Source organism: Pelecanus crispus, chromosome 11, assembly GCF_030463565.1.
Source record: "Pelecanus crispus isolate bPelCri1 chromosome 11, bPelCri1.pri, whole genome shotgun sequence".
Taxonomy (NCBI): Eukaryota; Metazoa; Chordata; class Aves; order Pelecaniformes; family Pelecanidae; genus Pelecanus; species Pelecanus crispus.
Window position 1 is genome coordinate 30,473,509 of NC_134653.1, and position 20,002 is coordinate 30,493,510.

General features: G+C 46.3%; 2 protein-coding genes across 4 annotated transcripts; one reads left to right on the forward strand and one right to left on the reverse strand.

The window, feature by feature from the left end:
* Nucleotides 1-1,532: 1,532 nt before the first annotated feature.
* Nucleotides 1,533-1,877, forward strand: C11H12orf76 (chromosome 11 C12orf76 homolog). The gene is made up of 2 exons (XM_075718965.1): nucleotides 1,533-1,641; nucleotides 1,792-1,877. Exons 1-2 carry the CDS (start codon nucleotides 1,533-1,535, stop codon nucleotides 1,875-1,877), a joined length of 195 nt encoding a protein of 64 aa, XP_075575080.1.
* Nucleotides 1,878-4,940: 3,063 nt separating this feature from the next.
* ANKRD13A (ankyrin repeat domain 13A) lies at nucleotides 4,941-19,202 on the reverse strand. Of its 3 annotated transcripts, XM_075718279.1 has the most exons (16): nucleotides 19,185-19,202; nucleotides 18,743-18,821; nucleotides 16,223-16,355; nucleotides 15,967-16,091; nucleotides 15,488-15,533; nucleotides 14,675-14,818; nucleotides 14,033-14,228; nucleotides 12,891-12,957; nucleotides 11,890-11,971; nucleotides 11,088-11,146; nucleotides 10,055-10,191; nucleotides 9,521-9,678; nucleotides 8,868-8,981; nucleotides 7,979-8,130; nucleotides 7,673-7,737; nucleotides 4,941-6,870 (listed from the first exon to the last, which is right to left on the reverse strand). In XM_075718279.1, exons 4-16 carry the CDS (start codon nucleotides 16,054-16,056, stop codon nucleotides 6,672-6,674), a joined length of 1,509 nt encoding a protein of 502 aa, XP_075574394.1. In that variant the 5' UTR covers nucleotides 16,057-16,091; nucleotides 16,223-16,355; nucleotides 18,743-18,821; nucleotides 19,185-19,202; the 3' UTR covers nucleotides 4,941-6,671. The 3 variants fall into 3 exon arrangements, with proteins under 3 accessions (XP_075574394.1, XP_075574393.1, XP_075574396.1); XM_075718278.1 differs by lacking the exon at nucleotides 19,185-19,202 and having other exon boundaries at nucleotides 18,743-18,850; XM_075718281.1 differs by lacking the exons at nucleotides 18,743-18,821; nucleotides 19,185-19,202 and adding an exon at nucleotides 17,392-17,495.
* Between the last annotated feature and the right edge of the window lie 800 nt (nucleotides 19,203-20,002).

Consider the following 20,002-nt stretch of genomic DNA (forward strand, 5'->3'; position numbering starts at 1 on the left):
GGGCTGGGGGGCACACAGAGCTGGGAGAGGGACACGGGGCTGGGGGGCACACAGAGCTGGGGGGACACACAGGGCTGGGGACACACAGGGCTGGGGGTGGGACATGGAGCTGCAGGGGGCACATGGGGCTGGAGGGGGTGACACGGGGCTGGGGGGGGTGACACGGGGCTGGGGGGCACATGGGTGGGGGTATGACACGGGGCTGGGACATGGGGCTGCGGGGGGGTGACACGGGGCTGGGGGGCACATATGGGGCTGAGGGGCACACGGTGCTGGGGGTGAGACATGGGGCTGGGGGGGGACACGGGGGTGCAGGGGGGCACATGGGGCTGGGGGGGGCACACGGGGGTGCAGGGACACACGGGGCTGGGGGGGACACACGGGGCTGGGGGGGACACGGGGGTGCAGGGACACACGGGGCTGGGGGGGACACACTGGGGTGCAGGGACACACGGGGCTGGGGGGGAACACGGGGGTGCAGGGACACACGGGATGGGGGGGACACGGGGGTGCAGGGGGGCACATGGGGCTGGGGGGGGCACACGGGGGTGCAGGGACACACGGGGCTGGGGGGGACACACGGGGCTGGGGGGGACACGGGGGTGCAGGGACACACGGGGCTGGGGGGGACACACTGGGGTGCAGGGACACACGGGGCTGGGGGGGGAGACGGGGGTGCAGGGACACACGGGGCTGGGGGGGACACATGGGGCTGGGGGGGACACGGGGGTGCAGGGACACACGGGGCTGGGGGGGACACACTGGGGTGCAGGGTCACATGGGGCTGGGGGGGAACACGGGGGTGCAGGGACACACGGGGCTGGGGGGGACACGGGGGTGCAGGGGGGCACATGGGGCTGGGGGGGGCACACGGGGGTGCAGGGACACACGGGGCTGGGGGGGACACACGGGGCTGGGGGGGACACGGGGGTGCAGGGACACATGGGGCTGGGGGGAACACACTGGGGTGCAGGGACACATGGGGCTGGGGGGGGAGACGGGGGTGCAGGGACACACGGGGCTGGGGGCGACACACGGGGGTGCAGGGACACACGGGGCTGGGGGGGGACACACGGGGGTGCAGGGACACACGGGGCTGGGGGCGACACGGGGGTGCAGGGACACACGGGGCTGGGGGGGACACACGGGGCTGGGGGGGGACACACGGGGGTGCAGGGACACACGGGGCTGGGGGGGGGACACACGGGGGTGCAGGGACACACGGGGCTGGGGGGGGGACACACGGGGGTGCAGGGACACACGGGGCTGGGGGGGGACACACGGGGGTGCAGGGACGCCCGGGGCGGGCAGGGGGTCTCCCCCGCGGATGCAGCGACCCGGCGGGGAGGGCGCAGCCCGGGCCGGCCCCGCGGCTCCCCGGAAGGCCGGGCCCGGCGCTGGCGGCTCCCGGCGGGGCGGGCCGGGCCCGGGGCGGGGCGGCAGGAAGAGGAAGGGCCGGGCCGGGCCGGGCGCACAAAGGCCGGGGGCGGTGGCGCGGCGGGCCCGGGGCCGGGGCCGGGCGGGGAGCGGCGATGGCGCTGGCGGCGGTGCGGGGCTGGGCGCTGGCGGCGCTGGCCCTGCTGGCCCCGGGCCCGGCGGAGCGCAGCCGGCCCTACGCCGTGCTGCAGAAGCAGAACCTGGGTAAGGGGCGGCCGGGCGGGTTGGGCGCCTTTCTGCTTGGTTTTCATGATTTATTTTTTAATTTTTTTTTTTTTTTTTTAAAGCTAATTTGGGGAGATGCGGCGGGGAGGGCATTCAAATCCTAACCTGTCGCGCTCCCTCTTCCCGCAGTGCTGCTGGGCAGCATCCTCAGCGCCCTGCTGCTCACCATCATCCTCATGGCCGTCTGCGTCTACAAGCCCGTCCGGCGGCGGTAGCGGAGCGGGACCCGGCGGGCCCGTGGTGGGGAAGCGCTGCCGGGACCCCCGCTTCCCCCGCCGGGCACCCCGCTGCCTCTCCTGCCAGCCCTGCCATCCCCGGGGCATGGCCTCGCGTCCCGCACGGCCTGTCACCCACGCAGCATCGCGCGGCTCCGTCGCGACGTCGCTTTCGATGACGGCATGGCCGGGTGCTGGAAATCACACCTCAGCAAGCTGGCTCCTGGACCTCCCGGGAGCGCTTCCGCAGCAAACCCGGTTGCATTTGAGCGGGGTCCGTAGCAGCGCGCCTTCCTCCCAAAAGGCAGCGTTTTGGCGAGGCTGACCTGACGCGATGTGCTCAAGAGCATCCCCGGTGCGTGGTGCGCACCCGGAGCATCGGGAGGCTGCGGGGAGCGCGACCGGCCGCGACGCCCGTGCTGATCAGCGCCCGAGGAACCATCCTGGGTCAGCGTGAGAACGCAGCCGGGCTATTAACACCGCTGTCTGTCGAGCAGGCCCATGCGCTCGACTACACCGTGTCTAGCTTGTTTTCTAACTCATTCAGTTCCCTGCTTAAATGTTGAGTCTTGAGGGTTTGTAGCGCAGCCTTCAAAATTAGTCCGAAGGCAAAAAAGCTCAGCAGCCTACCACAGGTGTGGCTGCGGGGGTCCGGCGTGTGCTTACATCTGAGCAGAAATACTGAAGCATGAGCAGACCCTGGCGTAGCTGTTCAGGGACAGGCTCGTCATTCCTGTCACTGTTTGCTCTAACTCTTAATTTAAACAGCCCCAAGCAGCCTTGCTCCGAAACAGCCATGCTGAACCTGCTACGAACTGGGGTGGAGGCGAGGGCTTCCAGCTTGTGCTGAGCACTCATCTCCTGGCAGGTGGATTTGTGCTCCCGAGCAGGTTAGTGTCCTACTGGAAATGGGAGCCTCCGAAATTCTGCAAGCCAGGCAGGTGCTTGAGACTGCTGGACTCGGGCTTTCTGGAAGTACGTTGCGTTTAAGCTCCGGACAGCCCTGTTCTATGCATTTTCAGTAATAAATTCAAGTGTTTACACTGAAATCACACTTGCATATGAATGCTGCTATTTTGTTTTGCACTGCTATGAGTAGTAACTGGATTTTGCTTATTAAGTATGACTTTGGTATTTAACATAGGGGTGTTTTGGCTAGTAATTTATTTAGTGTTTTAAAACTTAACTTCCAGAACAATTGTATTGACCTGTTCTCTAAAACCTTGTGCTGCATCTGATGTGTTTTCTGTTCCTTTTTTTTTTTTTTTTTTTTTTTAAAAGGACACTGACCACTCTCATCGCAATGGGGGTTTGTCCTTGCTGCTGCTCTGTTAGTAAAGTGACAGTAGGAGGCTGCCCTAGAACAGATCTAGTTACTAATCTAAGTGAAACATGAGTGAGGAAGCAAGGTAACACTGTTCTATTGCTTTCTGATCCTTTTCTCTTTTTTTGATCACCGAGTCCTGCGTCACTGATTTTTCTCGGTCCTTCATCTGGTATAAAACTTGGCCTGTAGCCGTGCGCTGTTCGTGGCGGGGTGGATGGTGTAGCTTGCAGCTACAGCTCCGAGTTCCTGGGAGCAGCGTTCTTGTTTGCATTCGTTCTTCACTCCCTGCTATGTCTCTTTGTACAAATAAAAAGCTAAGTAAACAATCCAGGACTCCTTTACTTATTCATGCATGTTCTATTTGTTATTAACTGGGCTGTAGCTGTGCAAGGGGATGAGGCAGTCCCATTTCCCACCTCTGAGAATCTTCCAGTTCTTCCCCCCTTTTCAATGGCGAGGGAACAGGGGCAGGACAGCAGTGCGATCCTAACAGCTGGGTGAAGCCCCTGTTTTCATGGATGTTTGTTAGCAAGGAACTGTTAACAGTAAATTGAAAATGAACGCTCATCCTGCAAGTGTAGTGCAATTACCATTACCTGTTACCACATTAACAGGTAAAATTCAGTTAACTCAGTTATGAAGACTACCTATTTTGAATCAAAAGTCAACCAACGCAGCATAAGAAGGATTTCCAAATGAAGCACATCATAAATTATTGTTGTACATTGAAACAACAGTCCAAAAGCACAAAAGAAGTACATAGTGAGTCTCACTTTCAGGAACAGATAAACAGCACCGATGCTGTGGAAATAGCATCAATTTAAAGAACTTTAAAATCCAGTTATAGTTTTAGAACGAACTACAGCTATTTGTAACTCTGAGCTTCTGCTTTCCTACATAAGCCTCAGGCTTTCTTGGAAAGAGAAGTTGGACTCAGCTTTTATACAGCAGTCCCAGCATTAATATTAAACATGCTGTGCAACCCTCTGCTGACCCTTCTCTCTCTTATTCACAAGGCGGCACACACAGAAATTAATCAAGAGCACTGAAGTCCTACCACCACCCTGCCTTTCATTGCCGTAGGACTGTCTGTGTTGTACTGATCCCTATTTTCAAAACAGGGAGACTCAAAGGTTCGTTGAAAATGTCAGAAAAAATCTTTCCAGGGATTATGTGTCTGTTTCACACTAAACCAGAACTATCTTGGATAGTTTCACAGATGCTAATGTCACCTCTAAGGTACACAAATGCAACAAAAAGGCAGATAAGGATAATTATTGATAAAGATTCCAGTTACCATGTTAGAAAAAAATACTCGTGTGTGTAGTGTAACACTGCAGTATGTTTGTGTTTTTCTTCCAGCACACACAGAGGATCAGAGGATATTTTTTTACCCATATAGCATAAGATGTAAGCTGGGGTTTAAGAAAAGCAGCACCGGTTTCAGGGAAGCAGGGCCTTCTAGTTTAGATGAAACGATGCAAATGTCACAGCAAGCAAAAAAAGAAACCCACACCAAAAAGCCCCGCCACCCAAATTTTTTGACAGTCCAAGACTAAGAAGCATGAGCATAACAAAACTCAAACTGAAACTGCTCAATATTCTTTAGTTTACAATATAAAAAACAGAGAACAAGTCAGCTTGAAAAAGATATTTCTTCCCCCCTTGTAACCTTTTGAAATGCTTAATAGAAAAAAAGCGATGTCAGACAGATGGTTTTATAAAGGCAACAGCACTCTTTATTTCCGCTGGAGGAAAAAACCACAGTTTCATCTCCTTCCTCACAACTTTGTCAAGAGCTCAATGCAAGGCTTATTCCTTTTCTTTTTTTTTCTTCTTCAACTGTGAAAGTCACAGTAATCCCCTTTTCAAAGAAAGATGCAATCCCAACATAGACCACTGCCACTGTGCAAGAAAGTCAACATTCCTGCAGACACCAAATAAGCTATTCAGGGATGCAAGCTGTATCATTAAACAAAAACGGCGCAGGTATACCAGTTCTAGTGTACACTGAAGGCATTTTAATAATTTGCTCTGTAAAGCAATGGATTATTGTTTTAAAATAGGGTTCCAAGTTACCAACCATCTCACTGGTTATGATCAAGTCCATTTTATAGTGATTTTATACTGGTTAATAGTTGGTCACACAGAACCGCCCTGGTTTGCCCAAGGAACAAGTGCAGGATTAGGTAGCAAGATCAGACCGTATGTACCATAAGTTCTTCACACTTCTGCCAGCCAGAACAGAGGAATATTGCTCACATTTAACTACTATAAGGCTTTCCTGTGGATGTACGTTGTGTACTTGTGGAGTGCACTTGAGAGTCACAGTGTAAGTACTGTAAACACTGACAGAAGTGCAGATAAAATAGCTACAAATATATTGCATGACAAAAGACCTGAGGAAAGCTGGTTAAAACATACTTGTGAATACCATTCTTATGAGTGTAGTCATATTCGCTTGTTTTAAAATCAATAAAAATATTCAGATAAAAAAAATATATGTATTCACATGAAGGATGAGCATTTGATTTTTAAAAAGCAATACACGTTTCCCTTTCAGATGACAGAATTAAAACGTATCTTCCAATAGGCATACATTAAAATTTCACCTGAATTTTATTCTCTTTGAATTTAGCACCCACACACAGGCACGCACTCATGCACACGCACCAAGTGATCGCAAAGAAGCACCTGTATCTATCGCTTATTTTCTTGCTGCCCTCTGACTATGGGAACTAGCTGGTTTTGAATCACTGCAAAACTGCTACTTTACCAGACAGATGGTCCCATTTTAGGATCTAAAATTTTACTGGCTACTTGTTTTTGTCCTTTTTCAGAAAGCACTAGTTTAATCTTGAGCTTGGATTAGCTGTTCAAGTATAAAATTATCCCTCTTAAGCAGGACCACATGATAAAATCTCAGTAACCAGAGAAGAGATAATCACATATAAACAAAACTAACAGAAAACATCTGTCAGCAGGGTACACTGTCAGCATGAAGAAGTGTGTATGCGTGTATATGCATATAGATACTCTTCCATGTAACAACGGGAAGAAACAGACAATGGCTTTGAATTATTCAGAAATGACTAAGCAGATGAGTATTTCTTTGGTAAGTAATGAAGTTTCCCTCCTGAACTCCCAATAAATCAGGTTTTCAAGCTTTACTGCAATCCTATATCCTGATGCTAAGCAAAATTTCCATCTGCTCTTCAATAAATATTCAGATAAAAACTTTTCCTCCAGAGCTAAGACTGCATGGTTGGGGAGCCAAATGCAGCATCCATGATCTGAAAATTCCTCAAACAAAAATAAATCAGCTTTTAGTAGCTGACGATGCCAACTAAGGTGGCAGGTGAAATGTTTACTTAAGCAATCCAGGAGTGGTCTTCAGGCTGACAGCTCTGAAAACCTTTAGTTTTATGCAGATTTGGTCATCCTTCATTCAGGAGATCGTCAAGGAGTTATTTTTCCACAAGAGAAAGCTGTAAAACTTGCTGAAGCTCTGCATCTTCCTCTTCACGACGTTGCTTCTCCCGTTCCTCCTGCTCTCGGACAGACAACTCCATGGCAAGCTGTAAGTCTTTTTCAAAACTGGAAGGTTCATTAGGGGTGCTGCCGCGTGAGTTACCTGAGCTCGTTAGATAGCTCTCCTGCAATGCCCTGAAGGAGAAAAAGAACTTCAAGAGGTAAGAGACAGAGCCTATTTCATGTTTCCTGCAATGATCCTTCCTAGCAACTGTTTTCTAACTGCAAACCTGAAAATCTCCCCCCAGAGGGGAGAAAGCAGTTTTCAGGATAAGACAGCAGTTGTTCTAACATCAGTAAAATTCCCAATGTAAAACCTGTTCTTTGAAGGTTCCTCAGAACTTTTCATACTTACTAACAGTTAAATTTTCAATGGGCTTCTAAAAGCATTCTCACCTAGTCTCAAGACAACATGATTTTCCATGTACAAAAGAACCAAGAGGATGCAGTGCTTTGTGCACACAAAGATTTCTTTGCACTTAACTGCAGGAAGACCTCACAGATACCAGAGCATATTCTCAAGGGTCCATTAAATGTATGTTGCTAAGTTTTTTAAGGATTACATAATGATTCTGAAACAAAACAAGAGCTATCCTGAAGTGCACAGCATCTAATAAACATTCAACCCAGAGGGACCAAGTTCACAGTTTTAAGGGCAGAACAGGAGGACTGTGTTTATTCGTTGGGTAAAGAATCTGTTATGCGCGCAGACTCGTCCCACAGCTGAACTAAAGAGCTATACTACATAAACCAGGAAGGCCCAGTATGGAGTCCTTGCTTCTTGGAAAAGTAAAAGTTAGAAGCACAAGAAAAGAGACCTTGAGTTCTGTGTACCTGCTACCTACATACACAAAAAATTGCAAAATTGCTTCATGCTACTGTTGGAAGTATTTTTGCTCTATCGCTGCATGGCTTGACGTGAAAAAAAGATAGTTACCTCTGATACTGTATGTTGAAGTCCTGTGAATATGCAACTGCTCCATTGGAATGCACCCCCACTTCCTAGAAACAGGGAAAGATCAACAATTCCACAGCAGTTAACAGTGTAACTCACTGAAAGGTAACTCTTAAATCACTCTTATTTCTTCTTTGAAATACATTACTGTATTTGTCTCTTCTGAGGTTCTTAGAGGTCCCAACATGACACTTTCCACATACTGGTTTAATTCAGAGACACAGCTATCGCTGCATAGTCCTTGTCAAAATGGTCACATCTGCACTGCACAGATTACAGCACACTTACTTTATTTCCACCGGATTCCAACAAACTCTGCTGAATAGCAAACTGCATGATCTCGTTATCCTCATCCTGCACGTGTATGTTCCTACCGTCATCTTGGACGTGGTAAGATTTGGGGATCTCAAACACTGACTGGTCAACCTCAAAATTAGCACCTATAGAAGCCAAATATAGTTACAAACATGGCATAGTATATTTTTACAAGTTGTGACTTAAAAAATTCTGATGAATGTTTATGCATGATTAAGTTAACTCAAAAAATTCAGATAAACAACCTGGCTAAATATACCAACAGGCTTTGAAAGACCTCTGTGGCAAATAAGCACAGCAGTAAGACAGAATGCAGAGGCTTTCTTTAGGATGCTGGCAAGTTATACAAATAAAACCAGTGTGCAGCAGAGCACTAAGGTGGCTGAACTCTGATAAAACCAGATGAGAAGAAAAAAGATTGCAAAAGATAAATACTGCAATGGCTCTTCTGAGGTTATGCCTAATGAACGGGTCTGCAACAGTTCAGAGTATCACTGGATATATGCAGTCACGAGCATCCTACCCAAACATAACCCACTTTTTTGAACGAGCATGCAGACCGAACTGTCACTTAGAGCAATTTTGTATTCCGCTTCCCATATTAATAGCTTGCACCAGAATTTAGACCTCAAAATACTTGGGAAAGCTTGCTAGACCTCAGTTTAGTCAGTTTGGCAGGCATGGAAGGGGCAGAATGGGTCAGTATGATCAGTATCACAGACTCCAGATCAGCTGTAATGCAGTGCAGCTTCCTCTCACCTGTGAATGTTTCATTCTCTGCAGTTAACCCATCTCTCTCTTCTGTGCATTTCACTGACAGCAAGGTAAAAAGATGCAATCACTGCATCTTTCCACTCCTTACCTGAATCACACTGTGCACCTCCAACCATTTGTGATGATGTTTTGTCAGCTGTCCTGCAGCCGTTGACATTTTCAAATGTAATTCGGGCATTCAGCACATGAAATAGGGGAATTTCTATAAGAAACAGTACAAGATTTCTGTCAAAAAGAGAACTCTCTCATTCACTTCCACACCTACAGCCACATCAAACCTTTATTATTTAAATATATTTTTATATTTTTTATTATTTAAATATATTATTTAAATATATTTAAATATTTATTGAATATATTCCGCAAGCACCATCCCATAAAAGTATATAGTAACTCACTTCACCAAGAAGTTGCCCTTAGTCATTCTCACTCTCCAGATCTCTTATTTTATTGTAAGATTTGCCAATTCTAAGGCACTGAAGCTAAGAGGAAAGGGCTTAGCAACAGCTCATTCTTATTGAAATGATAGTGTCTTTAAAATTTATACTTCTGTACTGGTCATTCAGAATTTGGATTCAGTGACCCCAGATGTACAAGACAACGTACATCTCGGTTCTCAGTTCTAGGCATCAGCGAGATGACTAGTAAAAAACTAACATGTTTTTTGTAAATATATGCTGCAAAACCAATAGAAAGAATGGAAATGAAAAAGATGCTACAATAAAAATTGCTAAATGTTACCAATTTTGACAGGAAATCCTGGTGGAAATTCCAGAGTGATGAAATCCCTAAGTCTGGCAAAATGCGCACTAGTTCTGGCCATCAGATCAATGATTGGAGTGACTTGTTCCATAAGAGACAAGGGAAACTCTTCACTCATCCACAAGGTTGCTTTAAATCTTAAAGAGAAAGTTGCATAAGAGCATCTTAAGCTTACAGTTTAGGAACAGATGCAAAGCAAAGGACACAGCATTGTCACCTGCTCCATACATTTCAAAGAGTTAGAACAGTTACTCCCCTGAGAAACTGAACCACATTCCTGGTCAGACTAAAGGCAAAGCACAGGAGGTTACTAACAAGTTACAGCACTAGTCCAAGTCTTTTCTTTGACCTACTGGAAGAAGAATTAGACTACAGCTGAATACTCCAAGATCTCTCTTTTGATTAATTTTGAAAACTGGGCGAAAACCACACTGGGTATTTGTAAAAGTGGTTGCTAGAGATTAGATGACTGGGAAGAGACAAACTAGAAATAGTTAAAATTTTATTTCTCACTTCTGTGTTCGAATGGTGACTTCTTTCGGTCTTCCTATGTCTCTACCTTTCAAATCAAATTGTGGGTCAAAGTATTCCTCCAGAGTAATAGCAGTAGGATTGTTACTTGTGGCATACTCTGTTGTCTTGGTCGTACTCTATAAGGAAAGAGAGGAAAAAAAAAAACCTACAAAACTACAGAACAAATAGACAGTGGCTACTATAAGAAACTCTGAACTTACCTCTTGTGAAATAACTCATTCTCTATTTTAGACACCAGTGACACAAGCACACATGTTTAGACTGCTTTCTATTGAGGTTAAAAATCTCCAAGCATTTTAGAGACAGGAAAATCTACTCAAATACTTTAAAGCTAGAAACCAACCAGAGACACACAAGCTACAGCATTTCTAGGCTCCAAATCCTTAAAGACAAAGCTTTGACGGGGTATTTTAAAGAAAAATCTCTAGATCCATGAAAGATCTGCAATGCCATCCTGATACAGAGCCAGCGTTTGGCAAATCTATTATCTACTTAAGTACGTACACATGCAAGGGAGTTTCTAAAGCCATATTGAAATCATTATCAACACATTTCAGAACAGCAGAGGATATATGGCTGTCCCCCGAGCTGCTGAAGAGCAGTGTACTAACATGTCACTTCATCCTCTCATCATATCTTTGCCTGATGATTACCATGCCGGCACTGTCTCTCACCTGAGGCGCCTGCAGGTCTGTGGACGTGACTTCCCAGACTACTGGTGGGTTGCCGCTAAATCTGTGCTTGCTCAGATTTACTGTCACTGCTCACACCCCAGCTCTGGCTGTACTAATGGATTCTATGTCTTTTTCACAAGAGTATTCGGAAGGAGGTACCTGCTATTTATACAGAGCATTTGAGGGCTTAAACAAAAACAGCCTCAGGGAAAATTTGAACCTCATAATCAAAATTGCTGCCAAACTGAGGAAACAAGAGGTGATTCCACACACCTAGAATTCCTACTGGCACACATCTCTGTGCTGCAGTGACCTGTTTCAACATCAAAGACACTCACCTGAGCACCATACTCATGCTCCACCGTACCCAGAAATGATTCCAGGGGGTTCCTGTCAGCTTCAGATAACAGGATCGAAAAACAAAAAAAATCTATTACTATTAATTAGCAGTAAAATTTACATACACACCAGGCTAACAAGCAAGGCTTCTTAACCCAAAGTGAACTAAGCTGTTCACATTTCCTGTAAGCTTTACCAGGCAAGCCCAGGACCTGAAGGTGACAGTATAAAAAGGGTCCAATACACAGAATAGAGGCAAAGATTTTCAGTGGTTTTATCATTAGCAGATAGCTGTATTATTCACCGTGCCTCCCCTCCTGGGCCCCAAGGTAGGTGAATGAAGGGCAGTGTTTCCATACAAGTTTACTGGCTGGTCACCCTTTACTCTAGTTTAAATAGTAGAACAACTTAGTGGACAAAAACAAAACAAAAAGTCCAAGCAAACAAAGCCTACATGAATCTTGCAATCATGGCCAAAGTGAAGTGAAGGCACGAATACATTGCAGAGCAGGAAAAAGCATGGAAAAGTGCAGCTTTTTAAAACTTTCAATATACTTTCAACAGTTTTGAAGGGCTCTTCTTTCCTCCAAATACAGCTAGGATAAACACTGGTTCATTTGTAGGCTAGGAGTCAAGTAATGAGCTGCCTCAGGCACGCAACATGTGAAAGTAAAGCAGGGCAAAGTCAGCAAGAAAAGTATTTCTCTTGTCTATCTGCCCAGTTCTTCTGCAGGCACACAGACAAGGCATCAGAGAGCCAAGAGGTTCTACTTATTTCCAGTTATCCTATAGGAAAACTACCTTTATATCTTTTCTTCTCCTCTTCTGTTAAATGTTCCGTTCGGATTTTTGTGACCACATTCACATTGTTTGCAATGTATACCTTTAAAAAAGTACAAGGACAAAAAGCATCACAGGTTAAAAAAAGAGAGTTCTCTCTAGTAAAACACCATGTACACAAATCTAAAGACAGAATAAAGCAGCATGGATCTGCCTCTCATTGACAAAGATCTTAATCTCTAACATACTGGTGATCAACAGGAAATGTTGCACTTTGATTTTTCTTTTCGCTTTGGTATAATGGAAATCCTACCTAATATATTCTTGACAGACCTATGATAAGGCTGAAACTACATGCCACCTGCTGGGCAAGTTGATAAAACAAGAAACCCTGCAAATCATACACCACAGTATCTCCAGACAGCATTAATCTCACAAGCATGCTGTGCCAAAGAATGGCAAAGGAGTTTGGTCACTGACCAAATGGAAGACAAAAATTGCATCACATGGAACAAATCTACGCAACCATATGACTCATGCGCATGGTCAGGGTCTTTAATTTACCAGCAGTCTTTTATTACTTGAATTCATGATGCAACTCATGGTAGCAGGAGGCTGTTATTTCCTCGCAATACTGTCATAGAGAGTGCTCAGGGCACTTCACCAATGGGTTCCTCATCTCTTAACAGTGAAAGAATGATGACATTCAAGAATGAGTTCGGTTCCAGTTTTTGGATGAAAGGGGGTTCTAGCAGTTATGCTGAATCTTTTGCCCCTCTTCTCCTGACATGCTTTGATCCTCCCTCTCCCCTAAAGGCCCTGCTGACGTTCTTGCATACAGGCACCATCCCTCCCACAAGCCTGGCAGCCTTGAAGTTCCTCATTCCTGCCCAGTTCTGCTAGCAACACAATAAAGCTCTCGATGTGAGCTTTAAGACCTGAAATATTCAGGAAATAAAGGCAAAACACAACCACACTTCAGTTAGCTATAAGACCTCTTAATAGAATAGAATGGTCTTTACCTTTGCTTCATAACCATTTACACCTTCTGCCTTTTCTGTCCTCCATACCCAGAATCCAGATGTGGTTCTGACAAAAAGTGAACACCACAAGCGTCTATACAGTTGCATTTCTACACAATCCCCAGCCCATTTTTCTAAAATCGATTTTAAAAAATATTTGATAGGTTATTTGACTATTAACCCCAGACAAAAGCACAAGTTATCTGTCCTCACACACATGTATCGCAAGAGGGCTGAGGGAGTCATGCTGTTTCTGTTCTTATGCAACCCATGGCCAAAGCGCAAAGGCTCAGACAGAGATTTTAGATTGAGATGTGGATACCCGAGCCACAGAGGACAGCCTAAAAACTAACCAAATTATTTTGTCTGACAGCCTGGGCATGGCAGCTTTTAACACACAGTTTAATTTCAGAAGTAACCTGTCACTGCAATTTGCGGAACTGGATAGTAGGAATACTTCTGTCTAAGAAATCTGTTTTTGGATGTGTAGATGCTGCAGTTACTAAGGCTCAGTGAACATCACAGGGACTAATTCTGGGCAGCTTTGAAAGGGTACTAAACATTCAGGAGAAAAAGGCTGGAATTATACATCTCTCTTTGAAAACACTTGTTTTGTATGATCATGGGGGTGGTTTACTGCATCAGAGAGCACTCCAAAAGGAGCTTCATAAAAAGGATTGAACTAAGCTGACAGATGCCTGGATAAACGTGTAGTAAACAAGGAAGACAAGTGCGTGTCTGTGGAAAGACACACTATACACATATTTTTATTTCAAGTATTAATGTGAGATGACTCACTTGTAGCTACAAGATGCGAGTTCTTGCCCATTAGTTTCAGCGCTATACGTATGAATTTGGGTGAAATGCAAACTTGTATTGAGACATTAACGTTGATCTCACTAATGTGATAAACTGAAAGTTTTCTGCAAATCAGTTCTTTCAACTGGAAACTTTTTGCCAAGCAATAGCGGCAAGCTGACCAAACCAAATTTCTTTATCTAACAGTTTAAAGTCATTTCAGATCTAGCCCTAAAAGTTTTTATTACCAGGGCTTTTGAGAGTTTGTCTTTAAATCTTTATTGCAAGTATGACCATCCGTTATCTTGAAGTGTTTATTTTTGAGGAGAAACTTTGTCTCTTACCTTTCAAAAGCAATATTTTTTGTATCAAGGCACGTATTAATAATTGGAGATGTAAGGCGTCTTTCCACATCTTTTCTTTTTGGTGTCATAGATCCCAATGTCAAACGCTTCATGTGTTGGGAAATCTCAAAACGCTCCGTTGTAACAAACTTATCATCATGATTGATCTCAATTAGTTCTGCCCAACCTCCAGTATCTGTTGGAAATAGTACATCTCAATCTAAAAAATCTTAGCAACAGTATTCCAGAATGAAAAACTGAGAATATACTGTATATCAAATCAGGGTGGACACTAATTCACTGTATTTTGCACTCAGCTGAGATCAAACTTGGAGCTGTGTCTAAATTTTTTTTTTTATTTAGGGGGCAGGAGAACAGAAGGGGGAAAACTAAGTAAAAGATTGAAGTCAAATTTAGCCCTGTTACTAAATTTTGACCTCAGATTTACTCAAAGGAAAGAAATTAAGCTGTTACGTTAAACCACAAAACAGTATCTCTATGAGACACTCACGGAATAGATGTGTAAAACTTTTATAAAATTAAGTACTCAGCCTCAACAGATCTTTGTGCAACATCAGGATTTCTCATTGTGGCTCACACAGTATTTGGTGATCAATGGTGCAGACATGCTAAAATATTTACCTTCTCCCTTGAAAATTAAACTACGCCGTCCCCTCTCCCAGCTCATATTTTCAAAGCCCAGTAAAGTGATATCAACACGCAGCTTGGCGCCACTTTTCCAGATGCGGCAGACATCACTTGGACAAACTCTAGAAACCAGTGGGACTATAAAAGAAAAATGAGAAAAATGTAAATAGAAAATATTCAAGATACTAAGTGCACAGGAAGTCTGAACTGAAGCGGAAACTATTTCCCTGATACAGGATTGCTCAGTACTATGATCATTATTCCAGAGGAGGTGAGATACTGATCTTCTTTAGCTTTAAGAACAATCAGCTTAGGGACAAAACCCTCCAACTTTAAATTAAAGATGAACATGAAAAGAAAGAAGGCATTAGTTAAGATTAAAAGATATGAAATAGCATAAATCCCATCTCCTAGCAGTCTAATAGTTAGCTGTTTGGAAAACTAAGTCAACTCTAAGGCCAAGAAAAGCAGGTACTTCCCAAATAATCTGCGCATCTACATCTGAGATACGTATCACTGTCTTAGTCATCGATAGCCAGAGACAGGTAAACAAAACCCCAAGGAAAGTCTTCATCAATTCTAACAATGGCTAAACTCTCCATTAAAAACCAACCAAACAAAAAACCAACAAACAAACAGGAAACAAAGAATAATTGTGCAACAAAAATATAAGAGGTTATTTTGAGAGGCAAAGAGAGAAGTGTTCTGGAGAGGAGATATTTCTCTGCATATCTTTTGTGACATTTGTACATAAGCAAGTCCCTTTGTCCACAGTTTAGAAGAGGTAACGATGACCGGGATTCTTACCCCAGCTAGTGAACTCCCATTTCATTTCCACGTAGAAGTCAGGAGTCTGGAGAAGGAAAATGCTTCATGAATACTTCATGAAAGTTTTAATCTAACATTCAGTACAGCATTTCTCCTGAACATTTTAGATAAAGGAAAACAAAAAAAGAACAGACCTTAAGACATGATAAAGGATGTTAAAAAAATGAAATTGAAACTAGCAAACATAAAAGATATGGCCTGCCACTGCTGCTTTCTGATGAGCTACTCCTCCTTAATTTACTACAGGAGCAGTTAACACTTTCAAGATTCAGCCTCCAATGTTGGAGTTCATGACTAAGGATTTCAAAGTAAAGTCAAGGAAGAAGTCCCCACCTCCCACAGCGCTATGGAATATGCAAGCTGAAATGAAGAACACAATTGCCCATCTGATTTCAGTTAACTGTACTACTTGAATGAGAATTGCAGTCTGGAGTAAGAGGTTTAAACTAAATAATTACCTCATTAATCTTTTGGAGTAATTCAGGAACTCCTCCAAGCGTCATAGAGGTCTGCTGGTAGTCCCGATGCTGCAGAATCATCTGTACCATCTCTGGATCTCCTGTACTGACAGCCTCATGTAAAACTGAAAGAAATGCAGACCCAAGCTAGTTTCAGTTTGCTTTCTGAGCAAAATACATAATGTAAAAGCAGCTAAAGTACATCTGCAACTGAAAAGTATTAACACATGACTGCTGTTTTCCACATTATCTTTACCTGTCCATCCCTGCGCATTCTCTTTAGTTACGTCTGCCTTGTGTTGAAGGAGGACTTTGGCAGATTCTATATAACCCAAGGAAACAGCAAGGTGCAACAAGGTCCGGCCTCGTGGATCACGTTGATCAACATCCTGTTGAGTATCCGAGAGAGAAATAATGCTGAAGCTGTCCTATCAAACGCAACTAATCAGAGCACACTGAGAAAAGTTTATATAAACAAAGCTTGTCAGTAGTAATCCAGGAGTCAATATTCCCTAGGTATTCCCACGTATCAGTCTGTGGTGCACAGCTGACTCAGTTTTCAAACACTACTGTACTGCCCTTCTGCACTCCATACAGTGCAATCTTACTTCCCCACTGAAATAAAAAGAGAAGCAGAACAGGGCCTGTAAAACCGAGACGGTAAGAACTGGTATCACTGCAAGACATGACTGAGTTCTTGTTGATGCTTCTCATTTCTTTTTTCCGTAATTATTTCCCCTCCTGTCTCCCTTCAGAACGGGTCTCTTCCAGAAGACAGGAGTTCCAGTCTGTGTGCATTGCACCACAGTCAACAGCCTGAAAGCCCAATAGAGCGTATAACATTATACAACATGGGGAGGGGGGGAAGAAAAAACAAAAAAGTAACAGGGCATACACCACCAATTTTGTACAGCGTTTTTTGAAAGTATAGAAGCAAATGGTATTTTACAAAGCATCCATTTGACTGACACACACAGCACAATGAAGAGTGAGTGCATTTTGTACGTCACTAAAAAAAAGAAAAAAAAAAACTACACAGGCATAAATATCCAAAACATGCAAGCACAACATACTCATACCTTACATATTTTTCACTATTAGCTTAGAGATTTGAAACAGAAGAGCATCTATAACTAAAGGAAAAGGGGAAAGTCAATAGCAGAATAAGAAAGGAAAGTTATTATGCAAGTTAACACGGTTATCTGACAGCATTAAGTTAGAAAGATCACGCACAGAGGAGGGAAAGCTTCATTTTAAAGCATTCTCTTTTCACTTCTGTGGTGGAATACTGATTAATTTGCTTCCCCACTTCCTACAGCTCCAATGCCTACTGCAGTGACAGGTAAAGGACTCTAAGGCGTCCCTCCCAATTGCCTTTGCTGCTGTTAACCGGTAACCACACATTCTACCCATCATTTGCCATACCAAGTGCAGCTGGCAAGTGTCTTTTGATTCCCTCACGCACGCCTCCGACAGCAAGAAGCTTATCCCAAGGAAGCAGGAGGAAACAGATCTTTGGAATACTTTAAAAAAAGAAGTTATTTAAAAGCAGAAAAAGGAAGTAAGAGACAGACATATTTGATCTTAACACGTTGCTTGTTTCCTTACAGTATAAAGCCTTTGAGGTCGGAAGCAGCGCTTCACAGGTGTGAACTGCAGCCTCAGACTAACAAGCAGCAGAATGATCCTTATTTAATTACAAACTTTCACAGGCGAGAACATTATTGAAACAGAAATAAATACACAGAAGCAACTGCGCCAGTAAGGTTGAAGATTTTGTTAAGGAATAAGATCACATGAATTAGATAAAAAGTAACTGCATTCCAAAGATTCTCCTAAAAACAGGATGGGAGCATGCTCTAAGCAAGCATTAGTAAGTTGAGGTGTACCGTTAGAATTGCAGACAGACGATAGTCACTAGTCAGGAGGTGGCACAGCTGATCTTTGGCTCATATACTTGTGGTGTCAGGTATAATGTAATTAATATGCTCTGCTTCTGCAAACTATACTCCACACTAGTGAATGTCAGAGCTTTTGTGTAGCATCTCAGCGAGAAGGATGTTTGCTGCTCAAGCTCTGCTGCAGCTTTTCAGACCATTTCCTTACGTCATTACCAATTTCTCGCTTAGCCGTCCTAGAGAGGGAACAGCTTTGTATTTTTCTGCTCTGCAGCATGAAACAATGATCCTTTTTTTTTTTTTTTTTTTTTACCAGAGATGCTGAAAACATTCCAGCCAGTACAAAAACGCTACCCCCACAGTCTTGGACAGCAACGAATCTGTGAGAACTGCTGGTCCTCAGCAAGCCAGAGGCTGGTTTCATCTTTGGCAGCAGCAGCCACCTTTTCTGCACGTTGACTGCCCATTAAGATAAGCAGTATTTACTGCTTTTCTGGCACAGAAAAAGTTAACGTCCATCATATCTGCTCTTCCCCATCTGTTTCAATGACTCTCAATGCTTTCTACAGAGCTATTCTGCAAACCCGCATTCAAACGCTCTGAGCACAGCTTTACAGGTAAGAAGTCAACGTTTAATGTCCAACTACCAAAAAGTGCATTCCTACGCCTTCTTACATCACTCCCGCAACCACAAATAAATAGGTAAAGAAGCGCAGCAATCCCACAAGCCCAGCAAACAGACCTGGGAGTACCATCAAGGTTACTTCTCCCTAGAAAGGCAGTAAGCGAGGGGCACCAAGGCCTGTGCTGTGGCACAAGCTCTTTTGGGGCCACCAGCCCCACAGCAGCCCCTCTGTCACCCGCAGCCCCCCGGTTACCTTGTCCTGCAGCTCCTCGTCCAGCCGCCTGTAGTCATTATTCCAGACCAGGACGTGCAGGGGAAACGCGCTGCTGGCCCTGCCAGGGGAACTCATCATGCCACACACCTGCAGAGCGGGGGAAGCAGGGTGCCTACCCTCACTGTTCCCCCCCTCTTTGTTTTGGAGACCCCACATCACTCAGGCCTTGACGCCTTGAGCTTCTCCTCTCTGCTGGCACCCACCCGCCCCAGGCGTGTGGGGGGAACACTGGGCCACAGCCCCCTACGAACCCTTCACCCCGCTCCAAGGGGTGCCCCATGCGAAATCACACTCCCGGGCGCCTCCCCTGCTCCCGGTGCCCCCCCCCAGCCCCACGCTCCCGGGGACCCCCCACCCCCCGAGGCTCTCCCCTGCTGCCGCGCTCCTCCGCCCCACACACCGGCCTCCCCCGCCGCCTCACCCCCGCCCCCGCGTCCCTCCTTCCCGTCTCTCCAGGGCAGCGGCCGGGACGGACCACAGCACGACGGGCCCGGGGGGGGGGGGGGGTGTCCCCCTCGGCTCCCCTCAGCCTGCCGCCACCGCCTGAGCCCACGGAAAGAGGAAGTTGCGGCTCCCCGCCCACACTACCCCCCCCACCCCCTCGCGGGCGGGCAGATGGAGCGTCCCGCCCGCAAGCTGCCCCATCGCGTCCGTGCGGGGGGGGGGGAGGCCGGGGCGGCGTTGGGCCGGACGCGGCGCTCAGCGCTGGCGGCTCCTTCTCCTCCCCCGCCTCCACCGAGCGTTGGTCTCGCCCGCCCGCCCTGCCGCCGCCATGGTGGGTGAGGGCAGGGCTCGATGGAGAGCAGCCTCTTCCGCCAGCCGGCGGGGCCCGGCTTCCGAAACCTCGTTTCTCCCACCTCCCCCTCTGCCCTAGCCGTGAGGGGACAGCGAGCAGGCTGGCGCAGCCGCCTGCGGGAGGTCTCTGTGCTTCCCCGCAGAAGCGCAAGGCTTCTGCGAAGCAGAGCGCAGCCCGAGGCAGGCGTCTGCCAGGGACAAACGTGGCCGACGGCGCCGTGGCCGGAGCCTCTCCCGGGCGGACTACCGCCCGCTTGCCAGGAGCGAACATGGCGGCCCGGGGCCGCCTCGCACCACCCCCGGTCCGCCTGCGGGACGGCGCCCGGCGCTGGCGCAGGCAGCTTGGTGAATAGCGCCGGCGGCGGAGCGGGCGGCGCTGCCGTGCGCCTGCGCGCTGCCGCCTCGGCTCGGCCGCCTGGCGGGGGCTGGCGGCGGGGACCCGTT

Excerpts from the sequence above, each read along its gene's own strand:
- C11H12orf76 (XM_075718965.1), top strand. The coding sequence starts at position 1,533 with ATGGCGCTGGCGGCGGTGCGGGGCTGGGCGCTGGCGGCGCTGGCCCTG. Across the intron at positions 1,642-1,791 it reads GCTGCAGAAGCAGAACCTGG|TGCTGCTGGGCAGCATCCTC; the intron begins GTAAGGGGCGGC and ends CTCTTCCCGCAG.
- ANKRD13A (XM_075718278.1), bottom strand. The coding sequence starts at position 18,841 with ATGATGAGTTCCCCTGGCAGGGCCAGCAGCGCGTTTCCCCTGCACGTC. Across the intron at positions 10,192-11,087 it reads AGCATGAGTATGGTGCTCAG|AGTACGACCAAGACAACAGA; the intron begins GTGAGTGTCTTT and ends CTTTCCTTATAG. Across the intron at positions 9,679-10,054 it reads GTCACCATTCGAACACAGAA|ATTTAAAGCAACCTTGTGGA; the intron begins GTGAGAAATAAA and ends TTTCTCTTTAAG.